The sequence below is a fragment of the Mytilus galloprovincialis genome, chromosome 8 (assembly GCF_965363235.1).
Source record: "Mytilus galloprovincialis chromosome 8, xbMytGall1.hap1.1, whole genome shotgun sequence".
Classification (NCBI taxonomy): Eukaryota; Metazoa; Mollusca; class Bivalvia; order Mytilida; family Mytilidae; genus Mytilus; species Mytilus galloprovincialis.
Window position 1 is genome coordinate 12,545,594 of NC_134845.1, and position 23,933 is coordinate 12,569,526.

Below are 23,933 nucleotides of genomic sequence, written 5' to 3' on the forward strand. Positions count from 1 at the left end.
CGAAATAAAGTAACCAGTTAAAACTATGTTAAATTTTAATAGAAATGTTTAATCAAATTGTAAACAATATGTAAGTACTAAAAATCATTGCATTTTACATGTCCATTCCAAATACACAAAAAAATTAAACAACATATTTGTCCAACTTTTAATTTAGTTTGTGCTAATAAGATTAATTTTCATGTCTGATTTATCTTTTATCATATATATTTCCCTACAGCTATACTCAATTGGTAATTGCAATAAAAACAAACCTTAATTAGTCTCCTACTTGTCAATTCAAAGTTGACAAAAATCACAAAAATTAACAAAAGATTATAATTCAGGGTTAAAGAAAAGTATTACTTGAATATATAACAGTTATTATCAAATATTAATATGAAGATCATTATAAAACGATAAATATACATGTATGTACAACATCTTTTACCAAGATAAAAGGTTTATAATTGTATTATATGTCTCTGCTTAGGCTAATGATGACTTTTCAATACTGTAACTATGTTTTACTGAAGTAACCAAACCATTTTAGTATGTTTAAAATTTATCATATATGAATAACAAAGAGGTTCATTTAATGACCAAACACACAATTTTAGATTTGTTTCATTGTAATCAGAATGTAATCAAAAAGTAATCATGATTACAGGGTATTTTGAAAAGTAATTGATTAAATTAAATTACATGTAATCAGATTTTTGGCTGATTAATGATTACACTGATTACTTGAAAAATAGTAATCAATTACAGCTGATTAACGATTACAATTACAATTACCCCAAGTCTGTAAGCTATACGGTGAAACCTCGATAGACCATACTGCATGCTCCGTAAGCTATACTGTGAAACCTCGATAGACCATACTGCATGCTCCGTAAGCTATACTGTGAAACCTCGCCATGACAAAACGTAAAACCAATCCACAAAGAGAAAACCAACTGTCTGATTTATGCTGTAGTAAAATAAAGAACAAATTCTACAAATGAGATTTAACTGGGTGATTGAGAAAACATTCACACGAGATGGTTATGGAGGATGTTAAAAGCTTACATTGTTTAACTTGGTTAATGATAGCATCACAAGTTATACATGTTATATCAATGATTCAGCAGTAATAATAGTAATACATGACATCTTTAGGTGTTAAAACAATCAAAAAGCAGTCAACTGTCCTTACCAAATATATGTTTCCAGAAAGATGATGAACAGTTCCTGTGTTGTCTCATTATAATGCCTGGTATAATTGAAGTTGGAATTTCCCATTTACGGGATAAAGAAAACATTACATAATAGTTAAACTTATAATTAGCAAGACAAATGGACGAGTCGGTTCAATATTGGTGCAACTTAAATAACATTGTGCATTGCTATTGATTTAATGTGTAATGCAGATTTCAATGCACTTTAGCCGCGTGTATCCACAGTTCCCACAAAACAATGTTGAGTTTCCGCACAGTGACAGTAATGTATCCTTTAAATCGTACAAGTAAAGAAACATCAGTTGCGTGCCAAACCACCAGTACGGTATACATGGTATAGTATAGATAAATATCATTGAACAAATTGATGGTTCCTCTTATAAACTGACCTAATAACGAAAAGTTAAATGCCTTCAGGGGCGGATCCAGAAATTTTCATAAGGGGATAGGACCACTGACTATCAAAGAAAGGGCCACTCTTGTCATGCTTCATGCAGTGATTCCCTAAATAATGCCCCCCCCAAAAAAAAGGGGGTGTCTGGACCCCTGTCCTCGTTTAATCCGCCTCTGAACCTAATCAAAACTGTATTGGCAATCATACCACATCATCTTATTTTTATAATGTGCTTCAAGTTCTACTATTTGAACGTTTTTTTATTAACCTTTGGCTGTGCCATTATAAACTGCATGAGTCCAATCACTGAAATAAAAGATGATGCGGAGAAAAAAGGTAATAAAATGATTTCGGTAAAAAAGTTCAAGCAATTTATTTTTATTGATTATTGTGTATTGACTTATTCGTCTTTGGAAAAAGGATTGAAATTCAATATTTTATCATAATTCGTCTTTGATTAAAAGCTTTAGGATTATATAATGCATTCACTTGACACTGGGAATTTCCGTTATATTTATTCTGCGCTTCAGAAACAAATCTTAAGTTAGCAGAAATCAATAATTTGTATAGCAGCTTTTAATTCACTTCAAACAAAATTCTTGATTCATCGTTCGCCCGTCCAGATATAATATTATGACTTTTAAAAATTTATAAAAATTATAATATCACCATGCATGACCATCTTTTAATTAATGAATTCAACTTGGGTATGATATCAGTCATAACCGTTTATTACAATTTATTGGCTTTACCAATATTACCGTATCAAACATTTTGTTTATAACATAAAGTCACGAAGTGAATATGCATTCTTTTTTTCAGCATTCGTCGATAAGTTTGTTTAACGTGAGGTCTTATAAATATATCTACTACACCGTCCAATTCTGCATATTATCGAACAAATTAGTGAGAAATACTACGATTCACAAACATTGCTCTTTCTGTAAATATACATTGACTTTATGTAAAAATAGCAAACCTTGTATTGGAAAAGGGGAGGTGATGGCGTTTGCAGAATAAAAGAACACCAGTTTTAGTTACAGTGATTTTAGCAAGTTCAACAGAGACGCACACATATGATGTTTCGTTTAACTTGAATGGCTTGATAGTAGTGCATACAAATTGAATAGTAGGTATTAAGCATGTTAAGTAAACTATGATATAAACATTACCTGAGTGTTTGTTAAGTCCGTTATTCACAATTGATATTTGATATGGTATGGGATTAATCAGGCATACAAGATAACATTACTATTTATTGTTTTAGTTTTGTTTTAAATCAGTGACTTTAACTGAGTCAGAACATTTTAAGTTGTATAACAAACCACATAATTATCAGAAGGGCTTGGATATGATATTTTAAATGAAAGCAACACATCAGATCAAGAATATTCCATCCCAGAAAATTAAAAAGATATCTTTCTCACTGAATTGAATAAATCCCCTCTGAAACTACTGGGCCAAATGAAACTAAACTTGGCCTAAACCATCCTTAGGGTATCTGGTTTTAAAATTGTATCCGATCCCCTAAAAATCAACCAAGATGGCCGCCATGGCTAATAATAGAACATGGGGGTAAAATAAAGATTTTGGCTTATAGCTCAGAAACTAAAGCATTTTGAGGAAATCTGAAACAAGAGGCTGTCACAACGACAGCAAACCGGATTTATTAACATTTATTTGTGTCCTGGAAATATCACAAGAACCATAACTGATGAGTGCTGAAAGTGAAAATCGTCAATATCAAATTTGACCTCCATTTTGTAGTCAGTATCAACATATTAAAATTTGAAAAGCTTAGATTGAATGGTTCATTAGTAAATGCAACAACGTGAATGGAAACACCGTTTTACGATCTTTCAAGAACCATAACTCCTGAACGGTAAAAGTCAAAATCGTCATTATTGAACTTGACCTCCATTTTGTCATCAGTAACAATATATTAAAATTTGGGAAGCTTTGGTAGAACAGTTCATGCGTAAATGCACGGACACGACTGGAAACACCATTTTTCAATCTTTCAAGAACCATAACTCCTGAACGGTAAAAGTCAAAATCGTCATTATTGAACTTGACCTCCATTTTGTCATCAGTAACAATATATTAAAATTTGGGAAGCTTTGGTAGAACAGTTCATGCGTAAATGCACGGACACGACTGGAAACTCCATTTTTCAATCTTTCAAGAACCATAACTCCTGAACCGTAAAAGTCAAAATCGTCATTATTGAACTTGACCTCCATTTTGTCATCGGTAACAACATATTAAAATTTGGGAAGCTTTGGTAGAACAGTTCTTGCGTAAATGCACGGACACGACTGGAAACTCCATTTTTCAATCTTTCAAGAACCATAACTCCTGAACGGTAAAAGTCAAAATCGTCATTATTGAACTTGACCTTCATTTAGTTGTCGGTAACAACATATAAAAATTTTAAAAGCTTTGGTTGAACGGTTCATGAGACTGTGATTATGAGTTAATGCATGGACAACATTTGATTGCCGGCCGCCCGCCGTACATCCCCAAATCAATAAAACCGACATTTTTGTCACAAAAATCCGGTTAAAAAGGGTTATTAAGATTATCAGGCCAAGAACTATCATCCCTGAAAATTTCAGCAGTTGTTGGCTTGCTGCCCTTAAATTGGTAATTCTTTAATTGGTAATTTTAAGAAAAATCTTGCACTGAGAGTTTTTGGTTATTATCTTATATATCATAATAAATAAATTCTAAACAGCAAAAATGTTCAGCAAAGTTAGATCTACAAATAAGTCAACATAATCAAATGGTCAATTAACCCAATTAAGAGTTATTGCCCTTTAAAATAAACTTTTCACAATTTTTCGTAAAAATCTTCTCCTTTGAAATTACTGTCAAATTGGACCAAATTTGGAACCCCGCCCATCAAACAAGATGGCCACCATGGCTAGTTTGATTTTTTTTATTAAACTTCTTCTTCTTCTTCTTCTTCTTCTTCTTCTTCTTCTTCTTCTTCGGAAGTCCACCCTATTTGCAGGGTCACCGCATTAAAAATATCCTAGTTTTAGGTAAATTTTTAAAAATGCGTAGTTATTTATAAAGCATTAAAATTGTTAGGTTTAAACATGTCCTATGTAAGTACTCTTTCTAGTGATATTTGCAAAGAATTTGACAAAATCTACAAAAATTGCAATTTTAAATAATCTCATATGTCTTTCAAACTTCATACCATGTTCATTAATAACCAGAAATATTGGTAGAGCCTCAACATTACACATATATACAACTGCAGAAGCCCACTACTACAAAGTATGCAACCTTCTACAGAGTTTGGGTGATCACAATATCCTCTAAAGTTCCAGCTGTGTTAAAAAATTCTATAGTTGTTATTCAAATTTTATAGCATGGTTAATCGGTGTGCCCAAACATTTAATAGTATAAATTTTTGGCATGTTCATAGTTTTCATGAATATAAACAATATTTATTGTGGATCATAAAATAAGTCATAACATTTTTCCCTGTAGAATGTTGATCTGTAAAACATATGTGATATAATGTATTTAAAAGTTTCACACTTTGACTTATTTTTGAAAAAATAATAGTTCCATCCATGATTCAATATTTATTTTTTTAATATCAATACACATACCCAACTGAGAAAAACGGTACACACCACATAATCAGCAGACATGCCTTACCTTCAACAAAGCTGTAGTATGAACTTTTGGAAGCTGCTATTGTAGAATTTTTGGAAGACTTTTCTTGGAGGCTTTGCTCAGAAATAAATTGACCCTACCTGTTTGAATGGATGAACTTCCCCACATTTTGCACCAGTACTACATCAGACCTGCTATCTTGACCAAGTCTTTGTAAGGCTGTTTTTAATTTTAGATTTAGGTGACCATGAGTGTTGTCTTGTTATATTGTTTGATTCTTGTTCTCCTTTGAAAGTGCATTGTTTTCTCTTGTGTACAAACCAAATGTATTAACTTTTTCTAAAGCAAACTAGTGTTATGAGTACACAAACTTCAAAGGTGTGTTGGACTCCAAAGAGAAGACAAATGAAAGGATCCTTAATATGATGTACTTGTTAACTGGTCTTGTGAAAGGAATTCAATTGAAGTGATTAACTGATCACATTAAAATTATAGTCTTCAACAAAATGTTAAATCCTTTAGTTATTCATTAATATAACAACGTGATCCACTTTTCTACACAGAACTTACGTTATAAAACAACAATTCTTTTTAATTTTTAAGAATATGTAGTATATTTTATATTTTATACATTTTCAGCAAAATATTATAAAATCAATAAAAGAAAAAAAAGAAGTAAATAAATAAATGGGGTTTGCCACATCTCTGGAGTAGCAACTCTAAAATTCTTTTTTATTTAACAAATAATACCTGTATGACTATTTCAACAGTTTATTTTACAATGTTATGTAAAATACTGTATGTTGTATCAGTTATATAATAATTATGTTATGTGTATTTGCCCCCCTGGGGACCTAATTTAGAAAATAAAATTTATCTTATCTTATATGTAGTATGACTGCCAATGAGACAACTATCCACCATAGACCAATTTTCTATAAATTTAGCTAAGTCAAGGTATGGCCTTCAACAATGAGTCAAATTCACAACTAATATCAAGCTATACAAGAACATGTTAATGATACATAATTGTATTGTTTATTTATTGTTTATTGCTAATCCACACAAAACATGTCTCCAACGCTACTGATAGAATCCTAAAAACTGATCATCTGTTGGACCCAAAAAGACAAAAATAAATAAAGCAGGATTTGTTATTTATTACATACTAATAGTCAGATATATATTTAGAAATATAATAATAAAAAGTAAAAATGGTAATAATAACATAAAATTTGTACACATAACAAACCTTCACTTAAGTAAACAAAATATCACAACCATTCAAAAAATCATTCCATTTTTGAGGTAGACTTTGATTATAAATGAGAACTTTAAAAGATTCAAAAACACTGATATAAATGACCAGTGTTTAGTCTCAATGCCTTAAAATCCTCTCCAGTTTTAATCAATAGTTGTTGGCCCTTATCAAAACAAAATTCAACTCTGTGTAACTCAAACTTGATTAACCCAAAAATAGAGCATAGTCAGTTGGCTCTTACACTATTTCTGCCTTGTTTGGTCAGACTACTCCAGAAGTTTAGGGAAATCAGATATGAAAAGTTATGTTCGTTATAATTCATTAGGAGTCTTAAAGACTTTTTTCCATCATGTCTAAGAACTGATCAAAACCTAATTAGATTGTTTTCAGGTTCAAACTTCTTTTAATTATTAAAACAAATCTATTTTGTAGTTTCTTCTGAAAATTTACCAAAATATTCATAATCAGAATTTAAAATTATCTCAGGCTTACCATTTCTTAAAGATAAAAAGTTTGACTTGAACACAAAAAGAACTTTTACAAAGGACCAACCAAAGTACCTTATTTCTGCCTAGAATGGTTCAAATCAGCCTGGTAGTATCAAAAGATGAAGAAGTTATGTTTGATGCAATACCTCACACTGGCACTTTATACAATAGATAATTACACAACATGAGTATATATAATGTTTAAAACAGGCTATATCATAAACACATGTTTTCAATTGATATTAAGTCATTACACGAAATTGCAAAACCACATTCAAAAACCAATAGAATTAATTTATTAAATATAAAAACATTAAATTTGACTGCTTGGAATATATATTGTATTTTATTTTTAAGAAACAACCAGATGCTCCACAGGGTGCAGCTTTATACGACCGCAGAGGTCAAACCCTAAACAGCTATGGCATATATGGACACAACATTCAAGCTGGATACAGCTCTGAATTTGGATTGTGATAAATAGTTGACACAGCATAGGTTTCTGACACAACAAGGTTGTGGTCTATGCACTTAAAATTTGCAATTCACTATGCTGTTGAATATAAATCCCCTCAAAAATAAAATATTTGAAGAAGTTTTCTTTTCAATTTCTGAAATCTGAAATGAGAATAATTGTACCCCCCCTCCCCCCCCCCCCACACACAATTTTTGTTCACCTCCCCTTTCCCATATTTCAAAATCTCAATTCAAATTTCAAATGGATTTTGTAACAATAACTACTCATTTAAATACATCATAAAATATTAAAATATAAAATGTCATACAGTCATGGTTAAAATTAGTATTAACTAATAGTAACTTCTTTTTTCATTTCTGTATGCATAAATTTCAAGCAGTGTAAGGGATGTAATCAAACATATATATAATAAATAACAGTATTCTTAAAATGGAATTGGATTACCTCCCTTACACTGCTTTCCCTTTGTTATATGGAACCTTGTGGTACATTGTCAGAGAAATCCATACAGTTACACACAAGTTATTGTCCTGAAACTAGAAAAATTCTTGTTTTTGTCCCCTCTTTTGCCCTTAATTCCTAGACTGTTTGCCCCATAACCCTTAAAATAAATCCCAAACTTTTAATTATGGTATTAAACATTGTGGTACAATTTCAGAGCAATTGAAATACTTATACACAACTTATTGTCCTGTAACTAGATAAATGCTTGTTTTTGGCCCCTTTAGACCCCTAATTCCTAAACCTTTGGGACCATAACCCCCAAAATCAATCCCAACCTTCCTTTTGTGGTTATCAACATTGTGTTAAATTTTATTGACTTCTATTTACTTATACTTAAGTTGTTATCCGAAAACCATCTGTCTTTGGACGACGCTGACGACGAAAACGTGATACCAATATATGACCAAAAATGTTTGCTATAAAAAACAAAAACACATTGATAATGCCTGTAGAAATAGTTTTCGAAAGCCAGCACTAAAAAAAATGGTATAATCATTTATAAAATAACAAATATGTTAAATTTAATTTTCTGATATGCCAAACCATAAATTAGATGAGTAATCTTATATGTAGGTAAGGATTCATAAAAATTCTTTAAATATACCGCATGTGACTGAGCATAATACAAAATTTATAAGAAAGATATAAATTGTTTAGTGTTTACATCATACACACATATATTCTGGAAAATAATCTCTTTTATTCATTTTCAGACCTTTTTACAATTACAAAATGTACATTTAAGAAAAAATAATATTTACCCTCCTATTTCATTTTTCATATTTAAAAACTTATTGAGCATTGTTTATGGACATTGAATGACAATTAAAAATTAGGTCAAAATAAAAAAAAACACCATCAAATAAATAAAGAATAAAGGTTTGACATGCTCAATTGTTCTTCCGATCAGTGTCAAAATGTGCAAATTTTCTCTTCCTTCTTATAACATTCAAAATCATTTTGAATCTGCTTAAGAATGTATAAAGGCAGGAATGTAATCTGTCATTCATTTGGTTATACATAATATACACCAAAACTGGCAGGTCCAACAATATATCGATTTTAACATATGTATATATAGTGGAGGGAAATTATAAATATAAGGAAAGATTACTAAAATAATAAGATTGTAATACTGGTTATAATTTAAAAGAGATACTATAGATAAAACTAGTAAAATGTAAACAAACAAAAAAGGCACTATTTCTGACTAGAAAAGTTATCAAAGTTAAATATAAATACAACATATTTTATAATCTTGTTCCATTCTTTATTTTATATGTGGAACAAAGGTGGATCTAGACCCCCAACCCTTTTTTGGAAAAAAAATATGGTTGATTATATAGGGAATCACTGAAGCATCACTGGAGCCTATAAAAAGTTCTGGATCTGCCACTGTAAAGTATATAAGGATATAACTACGAAAATGGTTTAATTATGTATGTTTCAGGAAATAAAAGTTGTTTATACGTGTTTTTTTGTTAAGGGAATAGAGGGGATAAAAGGACAAGGTAAGTTAGTTTTATCATATTTTTAACATAGATCACCATTTTATCCTGCTTTTAACATTACATGAAAGGAAGACAGACAATATCATGGCAAAAATAGATGATCAAACAACATCCAACTAAACACAATAAAGAAAACTGTAGATTGAACATAAAAATCCAAACAATAAACCAGGATATGCAACCAATTTTATTTTTACATACCCATATCCAAGTTGGTAATACAATCTTTGAATGAGATTTGAATATTCAGTCTAGGTCATAAATCCCCTGCTAAAAAAATGTCCCTTATTTCAGATTTATGATTTTGCAGATTTGACATACATGAAGACTTTAGCATTTGGACAAAAATAAACAACGTCTAAGAACAAAGCAAATCTTCAAAACTCTTACAAAGAGGCCAATTAGCTATTTTATTTTTCAATTTTAAAAGACAACCTGCAGACAGAGAGAAAACACCAAATAAATAGGACTATACAATTTCTAACTATTGAGCAACTAATAATATTAAAACATACATGATTTTATATAACGGTCTAAGATATAGTTCATACAAAATATATACAAATATAAAATTTATAAAAATGCCCTTTAATTATTGCATAGCTGGGATATGTCTGAAGAAGGTCTGAATATGGAATCTCTCTTTCCCTTAGATTTGTAAGATGCAGTTATCATCAACCTCCAAACAACTTAATCCTAATCAGGTCCTTATTTTATTAAATTAATTTTTCTGCTTTATTAGTAGTTTACAACTCAATTATGCCTGCAAGTTAATAAACAGTTTGTTTGGAACCAATTGTTTTTAAAACAAAGTTGGTAATATTTTGAATATAAGTATGATACAAACATAATTCCAAAGGTAAAATTCTCAAAATTTCAAGAAAAGCTTAGATTTTATCTAATTTTTGACATATTTATTTGTTTCACATTGGCTTATTTCACAGCCAATCTTATACCTGTGATATGTCAATACAAGGAAAGGTAATATAATCTTCAGCAAAAACTGATTACCAGTACAATTTTCATACTTTTCAATGTTTACTCTACCTTGTCTTTAACACCAACTCAAAGTTTAACTTCAATAACAAATAAAAAAAAATTTCAGTCAGTATTTAAAGTTAATTTAAAATGTTGTAAAATTGTGTAAATGAAGGACTAATAAGCATGAAATTTCAATAAACTTATCTTGGAGGAATACTCTTGTGAAAATGCAATTGAACATAAAGCAACCATTTAAAAATCAAATTCAACTGATATGATATATATTACACTATTAATATGTTTTTATTACATAAATGTATTATATAAAAATGTTAAAAACTTGATCTGTAAGCACCATTACATTGTCTTTCCCCCTAACACTATCATCACTTTAATCAGGTAGGCTATGAACCATCAGTATCACTAGGCTATGAACCATCAGTATCGCTAAACAACATCTCAATACTAAATGTCTCTCGGAACACTTTCTGTGCTTTCTTCTTATGAGGGTTATCTATCTCATCCCTGGATAGGAATAATCTGCAAAAAAACCAAACATTTGCCTACATGAGCCAGAGTTATTAAGAAAATAATTCATGGTACCAAGGTAAGGCACTTTAAAAATGGAGAAACCACCTATAAAGGCAAATTAAAATTTCACTTACATTTCCACTATTCATGGATGTTGGATGTGCACTGTTTGATATTTTAGTCTTAAATACATAATTAGGTCTTTCCACTTTTCCGTGGAAAGACCTATTGGATTTCTTCTGATTATTATTATTTTTTTTTTTTTTCTTCCGCCTAATTTTTTTCCTTCGCTGTTTTTTTGTTTCGCAAGATGTCGCTTTGATATTTGGAATATGATATCGAACAGGTAATACGCTTTTGAAACCAACTCTGCTTAACTGAATACTTTCCCATATAAGAGTTATCTCCCCGAACACTGTTTTTCTTGTGGCCACTTCTCCTTCGCAACCGTAAAAGATTACGACAAATTTATTTTACCAAATTGCTCGTTATATCCTCAGGATGTTCTGTTTCATTTTGACCGAAGCCGTATAGAGATTCCATATGAGAGTTAGTTCCCCTTTTGTATTTGAAATTTTGAAAAGTATTTTAAACTGGAAAACCATAAGTGATAGAGACCTAGGGTCTTTTGATTTAAGATCCTTGGTCCAAAAAAATGAAAATTAGGTCAAGGTCAAAGGTCAAGGTCATATTCTAAATTTTGATTTTGGCTTATTTTCACTCATTTTCATTAACCTTATAAGATATCGACAAATTATTTTTACTAAATTGTTAGTTGCGACATGTCGTAACATAATAATTTTGGTTGAAAGGGTGCGTAGACAATAAATGGGAGTTTTAGCCCCTATCACATCTAAAATTATGCGTAAAGTGATATAACTTATTAACCATACATATTAGAGACCTAGGGTCTTTTGATTTGAGATCCTTGGTCCAAAAAAATGAAAATTAGGTCAAGGTCAAAGGTCAAGGTCATATTCTAAATTTTTGATTTTGGCTTATTTTCACTAATTTTCATGATCATTAACCTTATAAGATATCAACAAATTATTTTTACTAAATTGTTAGTTGCGACATGTCGTTACTTAATAATTTTGGTTGAAAGGGTAGGTAGTCAATAAACAGGAGTTTTAGCCCCTATCATATCTAAAATTATGCGTAAGGTGATATAACTTATTTACCATACATATTAGAGACCTAGGGTCTTTTGATTTGAGATCCTCAGTTTGTGACCTTGAAATTGAGGTCAAGGTCAGAGGTAAATTTGACGTTCTAGATTATGACCTTTGCTTAAAATTCATATCTATACATCATAAAGCCATAGGAACTGACATTTTAGACTGATTTTTAATATTTTAATATCAAAATAGATATTTACTGGTGGAAAGACCTTCAATTGTTCTCTGAACAATTGGTTTTTAATTCTTTTTTGCTGTTGTTATTGGTTTCAACCTCACTGTCAGTTACTGTGAGTACTCTTATATCTGTACTTAGTGAAATTTTTGTTATTAGGGACAAAGGATGGGTATATTCCCTGCAATGTCCTGAGTGTTTTTGTTTTAAAGTTTATCTTTGTATAGATCTGATGAGTTCAACTTAAGAATGGCAAAGTAGAATGTGGCAAAGAGACGACAACCTGACCAAAGAGCAGAAAACAGCTGAAGGCCACCATTGGGTCTTCAAACACCATTTTAAATGCTTTTTCCAATGCTTTTTTTATAAACTGTTCTTATAATGTGCTGTTACACCACTGACGCAGGTTAGGGAAGTGTTGCATTTTGTTGAGCACTCAAACAGGTTTAATATGCCACATTCTTTATGGGTCTGTCCCAAGTCTGGAGTTCAGTGGAGGTTGTTGGTTCACGCCTGTCATACTGTGGATTGGCAAAATCACGAATTCAAATTACAAGGAAATTGCATGTTTTCAAAAATCCAGGAAAATTGATACCCATAAAAATAATTGAATACACAGTATTTGTTTTTTGTAAATTGTTTTGTTAGAACCAATATCAACCAATGAATTACAAGCTCCTGACTTTGAATAGGCACGTAAAGAATGTGGCAGATTAAAAATAAATTTGTAAACACTCAACACTCCCCTTAGCCTGGGACAGTGGAGTTACATTACAACATATAAAATTTAAAATAAATGTCAAATTATAAAACAAATTTCTGAGACATGTGATTGAATTGCAATCTACTATTGAAAATTGTTAGTGTTTTAAGGGATCAGAATGAAATGGACTACCAGGGTACTTATTTTTCTGATGTTTCTGACTCACTAATGATCATTCACATATTGTTACATCTAAGTGGAGATCAGTCATTTCTCATGTAATTTTAAATGTAAAATTTTCCTCCAAAATATGTCCCAGTTAAGACCTCTTTTTTTTTAAAAGGAAATGTGATTTACCATGAAGGAAAAAAGATCCTAAATTATGCTGTGTACAGAAACAGCATACTGTAAATTCAGAAATGAAATATTGCTAGCATTTATTATTGGAATTTTGTCATTTTAGACTACAATGGGATTTTAATTTTTGCGATATTGAGAAAAAACCTGTTTAATTCATATAAAAAAATTCAAAATGCAAGTTTAAATTATTGCGATTATAACCCTGTCACATTTTTGCAATAATTTCTGAATTACAGTATTCCAATAAAATGTTACTATGAATTAGCTGTTGGTCACTCAACATGCTCAATGTCTAGTAAGTAACTCGATAACAACATGTGGTTTGTCTAACATAAGGGTGTCAAACATTTTTTCTAAATTGTACTTTACTATTTAACATATACAAAGTAATACCTGTTGTCTTCAATGAAAGCAGCATAGAACCAGAAATAGAATGCACAGTTGTCATAAACCTTGGGTATATTTCTCTGTAAAGTAAATTCACACATATCAACCATAAGAACAATGAAAACGATATAGAATTCTTAATATAGCAGATGTTTACTGTCTTTACCTTGGATTCATGTTTTTGTTCTAGATTACCTGTTTCATTAAACAAGGAAGTAGTACATGTATACAGTGTAATGCAATTCAAGCAATTGTGTCCAATGGAAAATAAACTTTTCTTAATATCTTTGATACAAATCTTGTGTTGACAATTTTGTGACCACTAATTAACTGTAACTGTTATCATATATCAAGTACAATTATTTTTACTCACAGCTTTCGATACAAATCTGATCTTAACGTCATTTGTGACAACTGGTTTGTCATTAAATGTCACCAATATATAATCTTCTTCTTTATTGTGTTCAACCTAAAATAAATAAATTACAATAATGACTTGAAAAAATCTGAGTAATCTGGTTGCATAAAAGTTTACACTAATGTTAAACATAAAAAAATAACATCTTACAATATAAAGTAGATTCATATTCCATCCTAACAAGAAGTTTGTTTTTTAAAAGATTAAATGTTTCATTTTGAATTTATTATTGTGTAAAATGGATAGGCTGCTAAAACACTGTATAGTTGTTGTGCCATGTATAATCTACCGGTAGCCACTAAAAAAACTTATATTTATTGCTAAGGAAAAAATTGAGGAGTCAGGTACTACTAAATTTAAATTGTGCTCGTTTCAATTAAATATCATTCATGATATATTTTGGCAAAGATTCAAACATGAAAGTATTACAAATAGGGAATATCTATATATTTATAATCAATAACTTATATAAGGTAAAAGATTTTACCTTGCAATCTGTCTGCTGTTTGAAGTCCACTTGCGTATACTCAGGAGAGTAACCTAACAATATCTGCATAGCTAAATCTGAACCATCACCATTCCCTACACCTGGAATTGTCAATTTTATACATGACTAAAGTAAATGGTTCTCTCCTTCAGAAACCAATGTGATTAATATATGTATGTTCTGTGTGCTGTTTTATGTTAAAAGATTTTTACTTTAAACTTTTCAAAAATGTTTGCTCTTGTCAATTCTGACGACCAATATTAAACCAATCACATCTTATGGTTGTGCCATATAAGGCTATATAGATCATGCTCTTTCGTGTTTATTAATTTGATTGTTATGATGAGATGGTCAGTCCCCTATATTTGGTAATTACAACGTTACCATGGTATCAGATATTATGTCAATTACAGAAACATAGTTATATGCAGGGACGTAACTAGCCTCTTCAAATAGTGAGGCAAAAAAATTTTGGCGAGGTTTTCGACAATATTCTGGTCTGAAATCAAAAACATAGATTCATTATAATTTAAGACTTTAAGGTTTTATGGACAACATTAAAAGACCGATATGTAGGACAAAGCAAAATTAGTAATTCTCATAATCATTAATGCCGGATCTGTCTGTCTGTTTTAGTCTTGTATTGTGCTTAAACTTTGGTGATATTTTATGACTAGATTGAAATATAGTGACAGTGCAGTATTATGCTTTAAATACTAGTACTGCTTAAGTTGACACTAGGGACCATCTTGACCCTGTTTTACGGTATTAATGATTCTTTTATTGTTGAAGACCCTCCAGCAACTTTGACCAAATGATTGATCATTAGTAATTTGTATGCATTGACTTTGTGTGCGATTAGGTTTCGTGCACATTTACTCCATATTCCTTTATTTTCTGTAAAAGGGTCTGAACATGACTTAATGCAAGTCTAACCCATCAATGGAAATGGTCATATGGCAATATATTATTGGGTTTTTTCAAATTATTTGATACCGGAAAACTTGGTGACCTTACTTTTATTTAAACCATGTCAGCTATCTAGTTTTATCAACCAAAAGAAGCCAGTTGTAAATTCTTTGATATCAAATTCAATTCTCCATGCAGAAACGACCATTTTGTTCTGTGTCTTGTATATTCTTAAAATATTTTCTCGCACAATATCTGGACATTGGTGGGCATGCAACATTGCAAAACCACACGTTTACAAATGAAAATCAACTAAGACTATTGTCATAAAGTAGGACAATAAATTAGCAAAAAACAAACCCAGGACACAGAAGTTCAAACAATAGACAATCAACTCTGAAAACTAAAAGTAAAAAAGAAACATGGATCACGAAAAACATACAGGGGCGACACCAGAGAGTGAAGATAATTTGCTTCTTGTTAGACACTCTCGTGAACAAAATTGATATTAAGACAATTTTTTTTTTTTTTTTTTTTTTTTTTTTTTTGAAATTTCTAACATGAGGCATTTGCCTCATTTGCCGCAATGTAGTTACGGCCCTGATATGATAGAGAAGGGTTATAGCATATCATACTTTTTCAACACACAAATTTAATTTGATAATTTAAGCTTTAAATTTTGATTTTTTTTGTGAATCTGTTTTAATGTCTGCTCATGCTGTGAGGTTCATTTTAACAGTCTATGTCTGTTTTCAATATCCTAAAATTTTTAGACCTTTTTTGCAAAAGCTTTCATACTTGGTCATATAAGTAGGATACTATGGTACCTTCATTTAAATTTAAAGATTCAGACAAGAGTTATTGGACTTTGATAACTATTTTTACTTCTTCAGCACCAAACTCCATACAGCGTTATCGTTCAGGTCGTACTTCCCTTTCTCTACAAAGAAGCATAGCCTGATGACACCACTTTTTCGGAGTTTGCTTCAGCACAATGACATCTTGTAAAAGAAGCTTCACTGATAATGCTTGCAAGAAGCTTTCTTACTTGGTGCAATTTTTACTGTCTATGACACAAACCTTTTATAGATGTAATTTTAACTGATTCTATTTTAAGATATTTAGGAGGAGGCATCTCTTCATTCAGATCATACTTCACTTTCTCATAGTATCCAACATATCTACTCTGAAATGATGGAAAATACAGAACATCAGTTATCATGGTTATATGCAAAAGTATGAATTATTCAAAATACTAAGGATATTCTTATCCCAGGCATGGATAACCTTAGCTGTTTTTAGCACAACTTTTTGGAATTTTGGGTTATTAATGCTCTTCAACTTTGTACTTGCTTGGCTTTCTGAATATTTTTATCTGAGCGTCACTGATGAGACTTATGGAGATGAGACGTGCATCTGGTGTATCAAATTATAAGCCTTATACCTTTGATGCAAATGAATTACATTTAAGGGCAAACAATACAGAAAATATCTATTGTGGATTTTTCATTTATAATTTTTAGATAGAAAACATATGCTGGGTATCCAATTTCCCATTTTTGTAGATTAATTATATCGCTGTGTATTCTTAACAAAACATCCCTGTGCAGCTATTTACCAAAAACACATAACAAATTACTGTCATATACAAATTTATTAATGATAAAATGTTATTAATCTTCATCTGCCTACAATTTAAAGCCCCAGCAGTAGATAACTATCTAAAAATGTTTATAAATACTTTTAAATTAACATAATCAATTTGATGACTTGCTACTGTATGGTATGACTTAAACTGCTCAATGCATTGTTTGAAATTTTAAAGTCTGCTTCTAGGGATTTTAAAGGTTTATAAGTGAAATGTTTTAAAAAGTTAACAAGTTCCTAGAACTGAATGGTTAATAGCTGTATGGATTTTAAAAAGTTCCATTCTTCAGAAATATTAACAACAGTATGGTTTGGAGAATTAAACAAATGACGTCTTTACACTAAATCCATTAGATGTTGGATGTGTACTGATTGATAATTTAGTCTTAGATGCATGATATTTTTATTAGTTTTTAGTGACTTTGAACTAGCTGTCAGTAAATGTGAGTACTCTCAGATTTGTATTTAGTGTCTTTTTGTTGTTGGGATATAAAACTACACTGGCCATGTCCAATATGTGTTTTTGTTGAATGTATTTCTATTTGTATTTATCTGATGAGTTAAGCCTTTTTCAACTGATTTATGTTGTACTGTTACACAACTGTCCCAGGTGAGAGGAGGGTTATGTTCCCCCTAATATTCTCCCCGCCACATTCTGAATTGACATGCCTGTCCCAAGCCAGGCGCCTGTAATTCAGTGGATGTCTTTTGTTGATGTGTTAAATATTTGTTTTTCGTACTTTTATGTACTGAAATTAGGCAATTAGTTTTCTCTTTTGAAATGTTCTATTCATAAATTCTATTTACCTGACTAGGAGTTTCAACACCTTGGAATGTCTTCCCAACTTTTCTGTCTGTTCTTCTCTCACCAAAATAATTCAGGCTATCCTATAAAACAAACACAACATAAAGTCATGTATCTTTAGAACAAGAAAACAGTGTGTAGGGTATATAAATCCCCTGATTGACAGGACTGATGTGTAGATGATAATGTTGGCATCACACTAAATTCTTGTGACAACAGGCCTCCCCTAATCCAGTTTAGTATGAACATGTATAGATCAGTGTTTTTGTGTGCCTATGTTTTAAATATATCTACACTTCCCTGCTTTGAACAATCTGTATGTTCATTTTTTGGTTTTGTGAATGTTTAGGATGTATATGTACACATCATGGTTATTATGTGAGCCTTGTTACAAATTATCTCCCCTGGTTGGAATAGATAGTAGTAACTTGTACAGATAATGTTATTTATTTGGGATTAAGTTTTGTGACAACTGCAATCTAAATTGAAACAATATACCAGGCACAACTAAAATGTTTATGTAGAAATCAAGGGTTTGTGTGTGCACCTATGTCATGTGACCTCTCACCTCAGCTGCTTGGAATAGTTCAGTATGTATAAGGTATGTACAGATCATTGTTCCAGTGCGACCTTTGCCCCCTTTACAATGGACAGCAATCACATTTTGTTCATCTTCAGCTAACCACATTCTAACATCTTTACAAAACTCTGTCATGTCACTGTAAGAAGTTTTAAATAGTTAATTCGGGATTATGAATAAAAGGTTACACACCATTATTCCGACAGCCCATTAGTCCGACAACCCAATAGTCCGACAACCCATTGTACCGACAGTCCAATACTCCGACAACCCATAAGTCCGACACTTATCAAGTCAAGTATCAGGGTATCAGGGTAAAATAAAATTTGTCTGCCTGAAATAATACGTTTAGATATGTAATAACATATATAGAGAGCTGTAGTGTAGTGGTTAGTGCATCAGACTACTAACACAAAGGTTCCTGGTTCGATTCCCGTTTGGGATGAAAATTTCAGGCTCTCCCTTGACACCATTTGAGAGTATGGTCTTGAGGAAACGATGATAGTCCGTCGGAAGGGGACGATAAATTTCTGACCCGTGTTAAGAGAGAGCCATACCTCTTGCACGTTAAAGACACACTTGTAGATTTCGAAAAAGAGTAGGCTAATGCCGCTACAAGGCAGCACTCGCACCCGCAAAGTGGAAAGGGATTAATATAAGTTGTAAAACTTGTTTCCAAATCCCCTATAAATAAATATGTTTAAACTAATAACATATTTTAAGTAATAACTTCGTATATATAACATAAGGCTAAGGTAGTTCGAATACTTTTTCAATTCGAAATCTGTATATAGAATATAACAGAAAAGAATATTTCATTTTTCAAATTAAAGGATCTTTAAAGAGCATATAAATCTAGAACAACCATTGATGGTGCGAGCTACTTATTATACCCCGGCCCAAATATTTCTGTAGTTTTTGAGTTGTGAATCTGAAAAAGCATCACACAGTATATAACTGACTTATATAAACCTTTCAGAAATCCTTGTTATGTAGTACATGAAAAAAATATTACAAAAATATTTATGGGACGCCTGGACAGACGAACTGACGGATGGACTGTACGACGGACGGACAGACAGAGGTAAAACAGTATACCCTACTTTTTCCAAGCTGCGGTCTCATGATTAGGTCAACATTAAGACATTACAATACTATATGATATAATTATCTTTAGAGCACTACAAGCCCCAGTCACAATCGGAGCCAAGACAAAATAGAAAAAAAAACAACGAACTCACTAATATCAAATGACAGTCAGTATCAAGACATGTACTACATAATTCAAAAGAAATAACAATATATTCATCATTTTTTCTCCATAATAGTAAAGTTTTCTCGTGTTAACATCAAACATTTATCATATTTATCTAACTTCTTTGAGTTCTGACATGTGCTAGAAATATGGTGAAAGAGTTCCTCCCTCAAATTGTTATGAAGTGAGCATTCAATTGAAAAATGACGCTCATCCTCAACTTTATCAGCTGTACAATACGATTTTTTGAGTATCTAGCATTTTCAATTCTTAATGTAATTGAAGAGCACGGATTCTGTATTAACCTTTCTTAAAATCAATGATATCTAAATATTTTTCTTCTTGAAAAAATCTTTAAATGAAAAATGAGTGTCAAGTTTCCCACAAAACACATAATGTACTAAGTTTAATTTTACAATTAGACAATTTGACAAAGACACAAGCAAACAAGAATGTCACACATTCTTTTTAAAGATTTTTTACTAGTTTGTTATTGGCTTTTATACTGCACTCGTTCTATTTGAGCAGTCAAAATGGGCTGACTGTATATTTCTATGACATATACAGTCACTGACCCGATTTCACTTTTCCTTATGAATATTTAGATAGAAGTTGCCCAAAAATATTCATGTCCGTCATATTTGTTTTTCGTAATAAGTTTTGTTGTAAATCATCAGTCCTGCATCTCCACCAACAATTATATTTTCTAGATTTCAAAATAAGCTCAGGATGTAAACTCCGTTTCCCTACAAATATATTGAGTGTCATCTCTCAGACTATGTCTGATCGATCGGTATTGGAAGTGCTGTGTACTGTCTATGTATTTCCCGAAATACCGTATTCATTATAATTGGAATTGCTCATCTTTTCTGAGCACATATTTCGTCCTATTTGTCTTCTTATTTTTAAGGATCTGGGTACGTATTTGTCTCTTTGTTTTTTCTTATTTTGACTGACGCTACATTAGTCCATTATTTATGCAACAAAATTAATTTAAATAAAACTCAGATGAGTGATACAAGGAGAGAAAGTGTTGCGACCAAAGAGGGTGGGTAGTATTAACCAACTCCTATATATTTATGTAGTTATTAGTGGGGAAACCTCACTCCCATGATACGCAAAAAGGGGGAACGGAAGATCTAGTGAAAGAAGGTAGATCAAGACACACATGCTAAAAATAGCGAACTAGAAAAGGACAGGCTGATAGAGGACTCACAAACAACGAAATATAAAGATAAATAAAATACCTAGATACGTAAAACGAATGAGGGAAGAGGGTAAGGACTGAGTAGGTTCTATACTCATGTTTATCAACTCCAATGTACTGAGACAAATATCCTAAATGGAAAGAATAATTGGAATCAAAACGAACAACCACAAATATCATAGAGAATGGAGTTGGTCTTTTTAGAGAAAATTTACCCATACACATAAGAAAAACGCATTGTTGGAATAATGGGCTGTCAGAGTAATGGGTTGTCGGAAAAATGGGCTGTCGGAGTAATGGGCTGTCGGTATAGTGGGCTGTCAGAGTAATGGGCTGTCGGAGTAATGGGCTGTCGGAATAATGGTTGTCGGACTAATGGGATGTCACCAAAGAAAAGGGAATGTTGAGTATAAATTTATAGAACAGTGACCTCCCTCCCCCAATCCCCCCCACCCAAAAAAAAAAAACACACCCCAAACAACACACTAAAAATTCATATTACCTTTTAATCAAAAGAGTGTCAAATTATGTTTTGACAGCTGTAGATCATTCAACAGAGAGCAAATTTCAGACTTCCTTTCCAGGAAGAAATTTGATTGTGCAGTTCTTCAAAGGACAATTTAGCATTTAGACATCTTTTAGTCTTAACTCTTACTCCTTAATCCTGTTAATGCTAGGTGCTTAGCAGAGATGCAGCAAATTTATAAAATAAATTAAGTCTTTGGTTAGTGTGGGTACGTGATGAAAGTGATCACATATGGAATCCATCTGTTTGTAATGACACATGGTGACCCCTATGCATCAGTCACATCATTCTACTATTAAAGTATCATGGTTTATACTGCGTGTTATAAAGTCAAGACAAAATATTGTATTTTTAAAAATGTTTTCCTTGCACAATAAGGAATTTATATTGCAGTTAATTCAGATATCAAACATGTTAGAAAAGTAGAGAATGTAAAAAACTAAAAATTGAGATTTTATTTTATATCTAAAACAAATTTCAAGTGAAAAAATAACCAACCTTAATAAAGGAACATTGTGGTCATGTATATATACTCTTCTTACTCTCTTATGGAATATATTCTCACTGTAGTTTAATTCACCTGTAAATAAATCATTTGAAATGGTTTGATACAATAAACATAAAGAAATAACTGACATAATTTGAGGTTAATTGATGGTATACCGCCATCTTGGATTGTACAATGGCAGTACAAAATCAGTCAAGTTATTTGCTGAAATCTGCAAATCTCGAGACAGATTTGCAATTCAATGGTTAGTTTTTTGGTTCATATATGGAAAACTTAGTGATTTATTGTATTACTATTATAAAATATTTAAACAAAAATCAAATGTTGTGTTTTTAGAATCATTTGACAAATAGAAACTAAAATCTAGCCAATCTAGTGATTACAGATACCCATGCTGGTAGAAAAACTCTTTAACAGTAAATGCATATACATGATATACCAATACTCAAATTGAAATAAAATATTAAAAACCTCTAATTTGAACTTGACCAGCATTGTATGATCCATGATAGACCGGCATTGTATGATCCAGGATAAAGCTTTCAGGTTTAAAAAGAATTGGTCGTGTGGTACTCTAATTACTTTCTAGAAACCATAGAAATACCAATTTTTCAATAAATTTAGGGCAAACATCTTGACCTGTAAATGTCAAAACCATGAAAAACCTGTATGAGATTGTCCCTGACATTATATTAAAATTTCAAAAGATCTGGTCAACGGAACATTAGTTATCATAAGGAAATCAAACTTGTTACAAACATACAGACAGACAGACTCAACTAGTAACACCTGCCATGTTTACTCCTTTTACAAATTTAAAGGAAAACAACCTGGCTTATATTTAAATATTCAATTCAATGTGTATAGGGACAAGGATATAAGCTTAATCAAATATCAAAATTATGCTTTATACCAGTATACAGGTACAAAGCTACTTTTGCATACATTAACATACTATTTCTGTACTAAAACTCTGTAGTACTGGAAATCTACTTTTAATATTCAGTACTTTTTTGTTACTTTAAAATTATTGTAATATTTAGGTACCTTATTTTACAGTTATTGATTTGTAATTGAAATTTAAGTACCACAAATTTTTGGTTACACAGTTACATTTTCAGCATTTTGAAAATTTGTCTATTTCAAATCTCTTACAGTTATGATTTTACACATGGAATATTGTGATCATTGTTGGTATTATTTCTGTACCAAATATTTGTAGCACTAATCAAGTACTGTAAAATACAGGTACCTAAATATTACAATACTTTTAAAGTAAAGAAATAGTACTAAATATTAAAAGTAAATTTCCATTACTAAATATTTTTAGTACAGAAATAGTACCTATTCAAAAGTAGCACTGTAATCATTTTCTTGATCATAATGTGATAAGCATGATTACTGATTAACATTAAACTTACTGCAAAGATCATAAACTCTGTAGTGGTCCTTGTGTTTTGTGTCTAAAAACTTCCCAACTTTCTACAAAATAAAAACAGTCTTTTCTGTATTAGTCATTTCAATATAGATACAAGTTCAACATTCTCAATATACTTACTTATTTATGAAATCTGGTCTAATCATTAATTCTATGGTAGGAAAATATAACATTTCTTTTATTTTAAATAACTTTAAACAGACCTCAATAATCATTATACACATTTTACAATAGTACATGTATACAAACAAGTCCAATAATATGTCTTACTGTTTGAATGGTTTTACATATTATTACTCTGTGCTTCATAACTAGGAACAAGCCTGATTCAAAAATGTTTGAACTGTTGATAGTTAATTATTTTGCA

At 31.1% G+C, this 23,933-nt stretch overlaps 1 protein-coding gene across 2 annotated transcripts in view; it reads right to left on the minus strand.

Moving 5' to 3' along the window:
• Window positions 1-9,520: 9,520 nt before the first annotated feature.
• The window catches only part of LOC143085106 (phosphatidylinositol 3,4,5-trisphosphate 3-phosphatase TPTE2-like), a 36,080-nt gene continuing 21,667 nt past the window's right edge, over window positions 9,521-23,933 (minus strand). For both annotated transcript variants that reach the window (XM_076261296.1, XM_076261295.1), the window contains 9 exons: window positions 23,550-23,610; window positions 22,119-22,200; window positions 18,621-18,771; window positions 18,055-18,135; window positions 16,681-16,786; window positions 14,692-14,792; window positions 14,160-14,255; window positions 13,793-13,866; window positions 9,521-10,992 (listed from right to left, as the gene is read on the minus strand). In XM_076261296.1, the coding sequence (XP_076117411.1) occupies window positions 10,881-10,992; window positions 13,793-13,866; window positions 14,160-14,255; window positions 14,692-14,792; window positions 16,681-16,786; window positions 18,055-18,135; window positions 18,621-18,771; window positions 22,119-22,200; window positions 23,550-23,610 (864 nt within the window). In that variant the 3' untranslated portion in view covers window positions 9,521-10,880. The remainder of the gene's footprint in view (window positions 10,993-13,792; window positions 13,867-14,159; window positions 14,256-14,691; window positions 14,793-16,680; window positions 16,787-18,054; window positions 18,136-18,620; window positions 18,772-22,118; window positions 22,201-23,549; window positions 23,611-23,933) is intronic.